Source organism: Tachysurus vachellii, chromosome 1 (assembly GCF_030014155.1).
Source record: "Tachysurus vachellii isolate PV-2020 chromosome 1, HZAU_Pvac_v1, whole genome shotgun sequence".
Lineage (NCBI taxonomy): Eukaryota > Metazoa > Chordata > Actinopteri > Siluriformes > Bagridae > Tachysurus > Tachysurus vachellii.
In genome coordinates, this window is record NC_083460.1 from 27475499 (window position 1) to 27487799 (window position 12301).

General features: G+C 41.6%; 1 protein-coding gene across 5 annotated transcripts in view; it reads right to left on the minus strand.

The window, feature by feature from the left end:
• Positions 1–12301, minus strand: part of tle2a (TLE family member 2, transcriptional corepressor a) — a 33140-nt gene that overhangs the window by 5517 nt on the left and 15322 nt on the right. The window contains exons 3-12 of one of the 5 annotated variants that reach the window (XM_060880866.1): positions 9172–9235; positions 7778–7822; positions 4954–5016; positions 3972–4046; positions 1359–1578; positions 1182–1198; positions 802–894; positions 590–634; positions 342–503; positions 125–251 (exon numbers count right to left, since the gene is read on the minus strand). In XM_060880866.1, the coding sequence (XP_060736849.1) occupies positions 125–251; positions 342–503; positions 590–634; positions 802–894; positions 1182–1198; positions 1359–1578; positions 3972–4046; positions 4954–5016; positions 7778–7822; positions 9172–9235 (911 nt within the window). Of the gene's footprint in view, positions 1–124; positions 504–589; positions 635–801; positions 895–1181; positions 1199–1358; positions 1579–3941; positions 4047–4953; positions 5017–7777; positions 7823–9171; positions 9236–12301 lie in introns of all 5 variants that reach the window. The other 4 variants (XM_060880857.1, XM_060880847.1, XM_060880839.1 and 1 more) reach the window with 4 other exon arrangements.

Here is a 12301-nt window from a genome sequence, read left to right on the forward strand (position 1 = left end):
GGATACTGAAGATTACTACTGCCCTCTGCTGGCCTACTTGTTCCCTGCTTCACTAATGAAGACATCTCTCAGACACATGCGTTTCACTCACTACAACACTACACTAGAGTGATTTGGGACTTACCCAGAGGGTCCACACCTGCTTTGCCTGGGACAGGGCGGAATTGGGGTGGGCCGCTGGGGCCGGGCGTGGCGGAATCTTGAGACATGGGAGTGCCTGGTTTCAGCCCCGGGGTACTAGACTTCTCTCTCTGAGAAGATTGAGGGAAAATTATAAGGAGGTGCGTGCATTGCAAGTGTGTGTATGTGAGTGTGTATGTTAATAGATTGGGTAAGCATACTGAGGGAGGCTCTTTGCTGCGAGACGGAGAGGCGCTGCTGGAGGAGGATGTCAGGGAGGTGGGGCTGGCCTGAGGCAGAGGCTCTTTCCTGGATAGGGGCAGTTTGTCCAGACCGTTCTCTCTGGAGGAGTACGAGTGCACACTGCGTGGAGACGAAGGGTCCTACACACAAACATCGCACACTCCTTTACAACAGCCTCTTAACTCTTGCTCTACACAAGCATGATGAAAACAATACAAGAGCTCACCTCATCCACTACCAAGTTGTCATCACTCTTGTCAGCATCGCTACCCTGTGGGATGCAGGAAAATTCTTAGAACTGGATTTACACCCTGAATGAACCAACAGTTCATTCACATTTTGAAAACTTAAACAGCTTATTACTTTTTAAGAAACCTTGTGACAAAGACAATGTGTGGCACATTTAACAATTAAAAAAGTGAAGAGACTCTAGCTCACATAATCTGTGAATTCCTTCTCGTCTGATTTCCTTTTCTTTCCATTGCTGAGGTAGTCTGATGTCCGCCCTTTGTCTCCATTTGATAAGGAGCTCTGAAAGACGAGGCAAAAACCAAATCAAATCGGCTCCATAAGTTCTGGACTTTAAGTCTATTGAGCAGCGTACTGCATGGGTCTATATACCACATTTTTCAGTGTCAAAGCAACAAGAGAGTATGAAGATACAGAGTGAATGGATACTCTAATGTGAGTGGAAGAAGGACAAAAAATAACCTGAGGTAAGTGATGATGGAAAAATAAAGAAAAACACAACAGAAACACAAACAAAGAAGAGATGATTGGCAGCAAAGAGAGAGGGAAAAGGGTCAAGAAGTACTCACTGGTCCTGCCTCGCGGTCTGGATGAGTCATGGTAGATGCACATCGTCGCAGCCAATCAAAACAGACACACAGTTACTATCTACCCACTGATGTATAACGAGCTCATCAGCCAGATTAGGCTGATTAGGATTAAACAGAATGTGAGGAACAATATGTAGCTCTGGTTACAGCTCTTACCCCGGTGGTGCTCAGCAGCAGCCGCTGCCGCTGCCGCTACAGCCTCCAGATGTGCCCTTTCATCCTTAGCAGCCAGCTGTGCCCCGAGTGCCCCTGAGAGAGCCAGAAGGCTCGAGCTGCCCCCCAATGCCAGTCCTGGGTGGGGCAGACCTGATGGGTGAGGGGCCATGGGTAGACCCTGGGCAGCATGCTGGGAAAGGTGCTGAGCCTGTAGCTGTTGCTGGAGATGGAGAGAGAGAGAGAGGGAAAGAGAGATCAAACTGAGTCGATAGGTAATGCAGCAGATGGAGAGAGTCCATACTGAGAAGACACTGAGGCCAGAGGAGCAGGGGCAACCTCACAACTGGCACAGCACTACACACACACACACACACACACAATGCATGACAAATGGGAAACAGAATAATAACATAACTGAATGACAGGCAGAGAAATTAAAACATCAAGACAAAAGATAAAGTAACAAAACCTTGTGCGAATTTTTAAAACCTTGTTATGGATTGCGTGCCTTAAATCCTTTTTTAACCAAACATGATTCTAGTATGATGTATTTCTTGGACTTATATAAAAGTGGGATCTTTAGAATAAACCAAAACAAAATAAATGTGTACATCCATGGCTCCTTAGGAGTGCTGCGATACAAGGCTCATTTTACCACATGAGCCGGAAATGCTCCATGACGCTTGTAATTCACACCAGGCATGACTCACAAGCATCATGTAGTGCAGCATGGAGCTTCATTTCTGGGCTTCATCACAAACACTGAACAAGCAAACCTATGTAATGACTGTCAGATTTGTAGAAACCAATGGCTTTGCCACAAGATGGTCAAAAAATGTCTATGAGCCCAGTGAGATTCTCGCTACTAGTTATTTTTACTGCTGCTGTAGTAAATTAAACGTGTTATTTGTATTATGGGTCTACATTTACACCATTTAGCTGACACCTTTAACCAGAACAACTGTCATTAATGTCATGTCTTTTATGTATCTGGTCAGTTTAGAATTAAGGTCCTTGCTCAAGGGCCCAGCAGTGGCAGCCTGGTGGTACCGGAAACTTTCCGATCAGTAATCCACCATCTTAACCAATGAATCTCTACTTCCCTAGACTGCACAATATAGTGTTAACATTGTATTTTGCAAGGTTTCCTTTATCATCAGAGCCTTTTCTGAGTAAAATAAGCTTAGGGTTTCATTCAAGATCATAACTACAACCACAGCCAAGTGTAACAAGGTACGAAAGATAACAATTGTCCCTGCACTCTGAGTGGAATTACAGCATCTTTAGCCAATCAGATGTAATCGTTAGATCACAAACAGGATATAGCAGTTAGTACCCTCCTATAAACATGTTGAAATGCATGATGTTAAAGTTCAAAACCATATAGTGGCATTCACGGGTCTCTCCATTGAGCCCTGGACAGTATCAGAAGAGTATCAGTAGCTCAGAAAAATATGGTATTCATTTACATAAAACTACGGACCTTAACAATGTGCCGAATTCACTCGCAATTAATTGTTGTTTTTTTTTTTTTTAAGCAAGTTTTCAACTTATTGTTTATAGACCTCTCAAAAATATTTGAAACAAAAAGGCCAGTTGTTTTTGCAATATGCTTAAGACATTTAGTTACATATCCCAATAACTGCATCAAGACAGCATCCCTGTGACATCACCAAACTGGTGCATTCTTTTTTTTTGTCATGGTTTCAGTTGTTTGTTGCTCGCATTTTTTTCCATTCATTCTCTTCTTCAGGAGGTGAAACAATGCTCAATTGGGTCAGGGTCTGGTGATGGACTTCATCAGCAAAAAAAAAAAAAAAAGTAGGTTTTATTCCTGTTGTTTTGGCAGTGTGTTTAAGATCATGATCATGCTGCAGGATGAAGTTATATTTCTTTGTAAATAAGATGCTGGGGAGTTTCTGTAGACTCTGCATTTATTCTGCTGCTTATCATTAGATTATTAGTTGGATTAGTTCTCCCAAAGTTGTTCATCCACTGTTATGGAAAACTTCTTTTTCAGCATGTTCCATATGGTTGTATTGGCTATGCTTACCATACAGTATGTGTGTTTAGTCTCTCTGATATTCCCTTCAAAATGGATTGCTTTTCTCCCATATGTAGATTATATTGTTTTTTTTAAACTGAAACTATAAAAGTACATCTCAGCAACAAGAGTCTAAGTCACATGTTCCAATATTATTGATTAATGGGCGAGTTAAAAAAAAAAAAAAAGGGTCAGGGAATAAACTGAAATTGTTATTTAACCTCGTTCATATTTTGATTTGAAAAATCAAGGTGTTGTATTCATTTGCTTTCATAGTTTATCATCATTAATCAAGTTTTCTATCGTTACTTATTTCATAATCTTCAAAATGTGGCATGTCGGCTTACGATACGATGTTAGTGGTGCACCTGAATGCAAAAATTTTGCATTTATGACTTCAAACGTGGAAAAGCCCATCAGCGGATCACAAGAAGACAGCAAAACACTGAATCCTGCTGCTCGGGCACCACAATCCATTCCTGATGCTTAAATAAGCAACATAAAAACAAAAAAGTGGATGAGTAGATGGAAGTACACACTGTGGGAGGCAGAGGGGGGAGTCCACGTACCCCTATCGACGCATTCAACTCCCCCATAGTCACCTGTTTGGCGCGTTCCATGGCCTGAACCACCTGCTGCTGATGCTGGAGACACAACACAGGACACAGATAACAGTCAGATAAACTTCAGCACAAATAACTGAGTATTAATGTAAGGGCTGAGGGCATGTGTGTGGTAAATGAGAAGTGAAGGGGCTGAGTTCACAGAGACATTTTTCGAGTCAATCACAAAATACGCTGTGCAAAATGCAAACGTGCTGTTATTGTTGGTGTGGGTTTGTGTAGAGGTTTTTCCCCTGCATGTAACCACAAATTATGGATACATATGTCTGTGAATCATGGCCAGGGAAGCCCTGTTTTTTTGGTTACAGAAGCAGAAACCACAAACCCCCATTATCTTATATTTCTGACAGTTAAGCCTGTTTGACCTGCCACATGTATTTTAAGAGTGTAACCCAAACCCAAACTTAGACCCAAGTAACACAGACATATGTTCTTTTAGTAAAAAGTTCTAAAGCTCTAATAAAACAGCTGGAATACTGATGTTATTGAGGCTAATATTTGAAAACTTGATTATGCTCAGAAACTAAATACTGTACTAAGGAGGTCTGTGGGATTTAGTTTAGTTTCAGAGACCCCTGTCCTATCAGCTGCTGTGTGGCTACGCTAGAATCATTTCAATTGGAATAAGATGAACGTTTTGAACAGAAATCAAAAGTGTTCATTTCACATTTTGCTGTGTATTGGTACATGCTGTCCATCTCACTGTAAACTATGGTAAAATGTGTGTTTGTTGGAGGCCAACATACCCTAATGAACTCAGCCAAGAGACAATTAACTATGATACAGCAGAAAAAAAAAAGAGACTACAAAAAAAAAGATGAAGTACATGAAAGAGACAGAGAAAAAAGATGTCAGGGAAAGAGTGTGTTTCAAAGAGGAGGAGTATGACTCAGTGGTGTGTGTGTGTGTGTGTGTGTGTGTGTTTTACCTCCTGTGAGAGAAATGGGATGAGCTGCGCACAGATCACATTCAACCGCTTAGCAATCTCTGTCTGGAGAGAGAGAGAAAAATAATGAGCAAGTGCATGTGAGGGAGAGAGAAGGGGAGAGAACGAGTGAGTGTAACAAAGAGAGACAGCCAGAGAAAGAAAATGAGAGTGAGACAAAGAGAAACAGAACGAATGTGATTGCGTGAAGAAGAATGAGTGAAGAAACGAGTGTGAGACAGGGTGTTAGAGTGTTAATACAAGAGGAAGACAGACAGTGCGCCGCTCTGTGTACACACACACCTAGTAAATATTTCAGCTCTGCACATCTGGTTAAGGCTAATTGCTGCGCAGCGAGTAGGGGAAGTGTGTAAAATATTCATGCCCAGCATCTGCTGTCCCTCTTCCAGCACAGAGATTCGACCTCCTCCCTGAGAGCCGTGTTGTGCTCCAGCTCAGTGCAGTTAGCCTCCACAGAGGAGACACTGATGCCAAAGCTTGCCACCTCAAAGCGCTTTTTTACCCAGACAAGGTGCTTATGTAGTGAATCGCCTCATTTCAATATGGCATACTGCAGAAAAGAATAAAATCAAAATCAGCTCTGCTCTAACATCAAGATTCTGCTTGTCTGGAAGCAAGGACCAGTGGCTTGTAACCATGACAACATGATCATCAAGTTGGTTATGCTAATTACATTCAAAAAAGACTATGCATGGGATTTGAAGATTATTGTTGAAAAATAAAATGTTATGAGCTGCTATGTGGTGTGACAGGAAAGCATTTACTCCGCAACAGGAGATTCTCATTCTATGGCCAAGACGACAAACTTGGCCATGCTGTGTGTGTGGGAGGGATGAGATACTCTCTCTCCCACCAACCACCACTACACTAGCCAATCATGAGCATCTGTGAGGTCATGCATGTGGAAGAGGGTAGAGAGCACTTTCCACCTAGAATGTAAAACTGCCTTGTACACAGCATGAGCAGCAGATTGAAATGGATGAAGGTTTTGTGTTTCTCAGAGGAAGCACTGCTGGCCATGTGATAGTGTGAGCTAGTGGGTGAGAATTAACAGATGACCAAAAGCAGAAGAAAAATGGTAGATGTTTAGTGGAAATAAATAACTGGGATTCACTTATACAGGCAATGGTCTTAGTACTGATTACACTGAACGCAAGAGCTACATTACTAATGCTAATACTGAAAAAAAGCAAATAAAAAGACAAAAGAAATAAGGCGGAGTACAGAGCTTAAAGCACTTAATGTTCGTTAGAAGGAGTCAGTCATAAAATGGTAGAATATCAGATTCCTGGACACTGTGGAATCGACTCCAAAGCTTTAGGGTCAGGTTTTGATTCCTAAAGATTCAATTTCACACAAGTGCAAGAGCAGAAGTTTGTTTGGCCAGCTGGCAAATGCCTTCTCTCAGTTCACACCCTAACTGTGGGCTATTACTGATGGCTTTGTGCTGTTTGGAGACACTGAAGGATTTGACATTGAAAGTAAAATATTTTTGAAAAGCCAGACGTTAAACTCTTAGTGGTTATGTTTACAGAGTTTTAGAAAACTCAGATATTTGATCATGAAACTATTTGGTTCTCCAGCGCAACACCAGCAGCGGTTCTGTGGAAAACACACTTAGTGGACCTCTGCCACAGCCTGAGCCGACATGCTGGAGACCCACAGGTTATGAGTGTGTGCACGGGCTTTGTTGTTTATCAGCAGACTAAACAAGTGCTCCACTTGTTCATCTCGGTCCCTCTATCCATCCATCCTTCATCACCCTGTTTCCCCATTTCCCACAGGACAAAATCAGTGCTTGTTAGAAAATGGCAACTACCAAACACAGAGGGAAGAGAAAGAGAGGAAGAAAGAGGGAGGGGCTGAACGCAGAGAGAGAGAGAGAGAGAGAGAGAGAGAGAGAGAGAGAGAGAGAGAGAGAGAGAGAGAGAGAGAGAGAGAAAGCACACAAGTGAGGGAGAGGGGAATAGTAAAAGGTTCTGATGGTTTTATTAGCAGAGGGATTTCATGATGCACTTGGGCGAGCAGAGCGAATGAGCAGGGGAGCGAGGAGAGAGGATGAGAAAAATGTGTGTGTGTGTGAGAGACGGAGAGAGAGGGAAGACCTGATTTAACAAACAAACTTCACTATTTACATATACAATATTTACTATACCATACTATTAACAAACCAGCTTTGAACCGGCTTTCAAAATATGCCACTGCCTTTGTCAAAAAAAATAGAAACATTTCAACAGAGAAAAAGAGGGGGAAAAAAATCTATTAATCAGCATAAAAATATGTTGCTTAATCTACTCTTTTTTTTGGTTTAGACAGTGGATTTGTTGATTGCTTTAGAAATACTAAAAATAAAGTGGCATGACAGAAAAGCGTTCAGAAGGCTGAATGTCACAGTCTTGCTCTTGAGGCGAAGGAATGGCATACACTCTTCTCCCCTGTCAATCACAGTGACACCAGTCATGGGTGTTTTGACCTCATTTGTGGAACAGGGCAGATAGCACTAGCTTCTGCATGTGTTACACTGCCCTGTGATGCTGCATGAGCAGCAGTTTGTAAAGATGCAGTTGCCACACCAGTAACCACATGCACAAGCCTGAGACACTGAACAACTCGATATGACTAACAACTTGTGATGCTAAACTGGGAGACCTCGGCCTCAGAAAAAATAAATAAATTAATTAATTTAAAAAAAGACTTTTTGACCAAACTGCTCCCTCAATTTAAGTAGAGGTTAAGCTAATCCTTCGGGTGAGAGACAGACGTAGATCAATCAAGTCACTATAAATAACATCATGCAGTCACTCACCTGTTTATGCATCTCAATGTTCAGGCCATAGGACATTTCATAGTACTGAAAAGAGAAAAAAGGAAAAGTATTTAATAAATCTTTTATCACTTAAGCTTAAAAGAGAAAGATCTGACATGACAGGAAACATGATTACCACACACCTCTCTATCCTGACTGGTTGATTATTGGTTTGTCATTTTTTCTACTCTGAGCATATATTTTATTGACGGCCACCAGAATGGAAGAACGATTGTTCCAAACTTTAAATAGTGCAAACAGCTCTGACTGGGACACAAGTGGACAGGAACGGCCTGTGTGTGTGTGCACGCGTGTGTAGATCAGTTGTGTAGAATTAGAATCAGTGTGGTCAGGCAGCTGTCACACACACACACACACACACACACACACACACACACACACACACACACACACACACACACACACAGAGCTGGTGTGGGCCAGAAGGGAAGGGTATTTGTATAAAACAGTGAGAGGGAAAAATGAGCACAGGCAATAAAAGAAGCAGTGTGACAGCTGTCTGTCATACGCCCTCTGCTTTGCTAAAATCCCACACTGTTGCTAGGCAACACCATGTCTCCAGAAATTATGAGCCAAAAAACAGAAAAAAAAAGAAAAAAAAAGAAAAAGCAAAGAAGAAAAAACCCCCAAAAAACACCACACACAAAAAAGCCAGAGTGAGAGAGAAAATGAAAGAAATGCTGGGAGTTTGTAAAGAGACCTGTGCTGGACTGGTTACCAGTTCTGAGCTGTATTTAGCTTGTGTGTGCATACATGCATGTTTCTGGGTATGTGTGTGTGTTGTGTGTCTTTGTTTTGTTCGTCTGGGTCATGCACAGTAGGACCCCTGTATCTGTACATCTCCAGCAGATGCCTGATACCTCAAAAAATCTTTACAATGTTTAAGGAATTTTCCATTTCATTTTGTCACACTCTGGTCAACTGAGTTTTAGTGAACCAGCAGTAACTAAAAAACAGATAAAGGTACTATACTCTGTGTACAGAGACAGCGTATACAGTCACTGGTCACATTAATAGGAACAACCATACACCTGTTCATTTATGTAATTATCAGCTAATCATGTGGCAGCAGCACAAAAAGGCAGGTACAGATCGAGTGATTCACATCAAACATCAGAAAAGAAAAAAGGCTGATCTCTGTGACCATCATCATGGCTACCAGACAGGCTGGTTAGAGTATTTAGAAACTGCTGATCATGTGATATTTATTTTCACACACGACCTTCTTTAGGCTTTACCCAGAATTGTGTGTTAAAAAAAACAGGCACAAAGACCAAGAATCTGAGTCCATCATGAGCACAGACTCACCTAATCAGTTTTTGTCTATATCTAAACCAAGTGTGTGTGTGTGTGTTGGCACGTGAGAGACTTACCATCACATAGTGCCTCTGAATTTCCGTCTTTTCCGTGGCCAGTTTCTCACACTCAAGCTTTAGGCTGTAGAGTAACACAGAAATGAGTTAGTTCTTTTTACATTCTTATATGTTCCAACATAAACGGTAAGCAGTTTATAACAAGCTCCAGTGCTAATCTCTCCTCACGCTCTAGTAAGCTAGCTGGCATTGCATGGGTCACAGGTAAGTGAGATTCAACTGATTCCTTCATCATAGCGTTCCGAGCATCTTATTTAGCAGCAGCCGTTGAATTAGTACCATAAAAAACCTTACGAGAACCATCACTATTTTAACTAGATTTATATATAATCAATCAACACACAATTTCCAAGCACCTGCACATCAACCTATTTATGCAATTATCTAAATCAACCAACTGTTTGACAGCAGTGCAATGCAAAACACTCACACACACACACACTTTTAGAGGGATGTTACAGCCTCAGGGCCTGGTGAAGGGCACCTCATACACCAGACTATGCTGTGTGTACACTCACTGTATAAGGTGCCCTTCATCAGCAAGCCCCAAGGCTGTAAAAAACCCTAAAAACAAGCAAAGTCAATCTGTCAGTGTGTGTGACAGGCTAGATGACCCCAAAACCTCAGTGCACAGCAATATCCACACCAGGTGACATCTCATCAATGCTCTCTATGCCACACAACCACACTCCACCCACACAAACACCCCACAGACAGCAGTATTTCAGTAGCTCTCTGCCTACACTGAGAGCAGTAGATTTATGTGTGCCGAGTGCAAGGGCCTGGGAAAATTAGAATATGATTAATACTGCGACATTAGCACGCGGCAACAGGTAATAACGGCACATCCGCTCCCCTTCTGCAGGGGCGCGCGACTGCCGATAATTGACTCATTTATCACCACTGGTGAGGAGGGGGAGGGGGATGGAGGGGGGGCTGCAGAAGGGAGGATGGGGGGATTAAATTCATTCCCCTGATAGATTTTATTACTGTGGAATTGCCTCGCTGCAGAAGTCACAGCCGTCGCAGGATTTCCGAGAACTGACAAGTCTATCGGTGCACATTTTTTTTCACACGCTGGCTTCGGTTATTTACAACTGTTCCCTGTGCAATGTCAGAGACTTCAGAAATTCACAAAACATCGCAGGTCCGGTCTATACGCTGATGCTAGGATATACCACAAGAAAAGATCTATATTGTAAGAAGTTACATCACGTTATTTTAATAAACTGCCTGAACCCTGATTACATGGTGGTGCACTCAGATTTGTACCATTTTTTCTGTATTTCAGTATTATTATATATCATGATACATATTGTTGATTGTATTATAATAATAATAATAATAATAATAATAAAAAAATGCCTAGCATGCATATCGCTTAGTCTCACTTCCACAAGGCTGTTAATATTAGATGATAACCATATCGGCGTGTGTGAGCATATCTCTAAGAGATTTGCAGAGGAAAATATAGAAACTACCTTTCGGACGAATCAGAATTGAGAATTGTTAAACAGTATAAAATGACCGTTTTTTAATAATTTATTGTTTTATAGCAAACATTATAAGTTTTCAGTCAAACATTGTTGCATACAATTGGAAACCATGCAAAAACAATGGAAACTTACATAATTATTACATTTTAATAAAAACTACATCAAAATTAGCTTTAAAAAAAAAAAAAAAAGATCACTTTTGCTGGTGTTTATGTATTCAGTTATACCAAACACAAAAAAACTAATATGGTGATATATGGTGAATGTACCCCCAAGAGGACATTAAACATTAAAGAGCTTTTATCAGTCTGTTCATATCTCCTACACAGGATGTGCTACCAGTATAAGATATAGCTCAGTGCTGGTGCAGGTGGTTTAATGTGAAATGAAAAGGGGCAAAAGTGCTACAGGAGAAATTCAGCAGCATAACCAGCACAGCTAGATGATAATCTGAAACCAGACGGACAAACAGAGACTGATGAGCATTGGTACTGTGAGTCATAATGAGCCCTGGGGGGAAAAAACACTCCTGCATTCTTGCACGGCTCGGTCGCGTCATGTTACATTGGTGCATTTGCCACTGTGGGATTGAAGAAAAAAAAGTGTGCTTCCACGTCCATGTGATTATGGGACTAGGAGAGCGTGAAGAAAAGGGGGAGGGAGGAGTGAAGGGGCATTTCAAGAAGGAATGATTGCATAAAATAATTAGCCTGGGGGCTCAGCAAAGAGTGTCCACGGGAGGGAGAGAGAGGGAGAGAGAGAGAGAGAGAGAGAGAGAGAGAGAGAGAGAGAGAGAGAGAGAGAGAGAGAGAGAGAGAGACCCCATTTCCAGTCACAAAAACACATTGGCATTTATTAGAGCAAGCTGTCCATCAATGTATTGTTCTCACTGTAATCAATGGCAAAATGTGTGTTTGATGGATACAAACACACCCTAATGAAAGCAGCCAGAGAAGACACATGCAGCATGCATCATTAGGAACTGGAAAGCAAAAAAAAAAAAAAAAAGGGGGAAGAAAAAAAAAAAGACTATGAAAATCTAATCAAGAGAGAAAGTGAGGGTGAGATTGAGAAAGGGGGAGAGAACAGAGCGCGAGAAAGAAAACCATTTCCAATCTCTCCCTCGCACTGACAGCAGATAAGCTGATCGCTGGAACAAATCTGTGAGCTGCCAGCACTACGACAGCTCTGTCAGCAGTGCACAGTTATCCAACACACACACACGAGGTGGATCATTAGCAACATCTGAATTAAACCATTTAAGGAAGCTATGGAACAATGCCAGATCATCATTTTACTAAATGCAAACAGATAATTAGTCAGGCAATTCTGTTAATCTGTTACCTAACATTATTTCATATTTACACTTCTGATCATGGATCATTACTCACACATTCAGTTAGTACTCAGATTTATTATATGGGTTTACACTAATTTATACCCTGACTTATCTATTAAAAGCTGAAATTTGAAAAAACTTTTCTAAAATGCTATCTCCAGCATTTATGAGCAATATATTTGCCCCACCCCCTTCATCGCCCTGACGTCGCACAGCCGGCCCCACCCCTTCACCGCCCCGACGTCGTACAGCGGGCCCCACCCCTTCATCGCCCCGACGTCGCACAGCCAGCCCC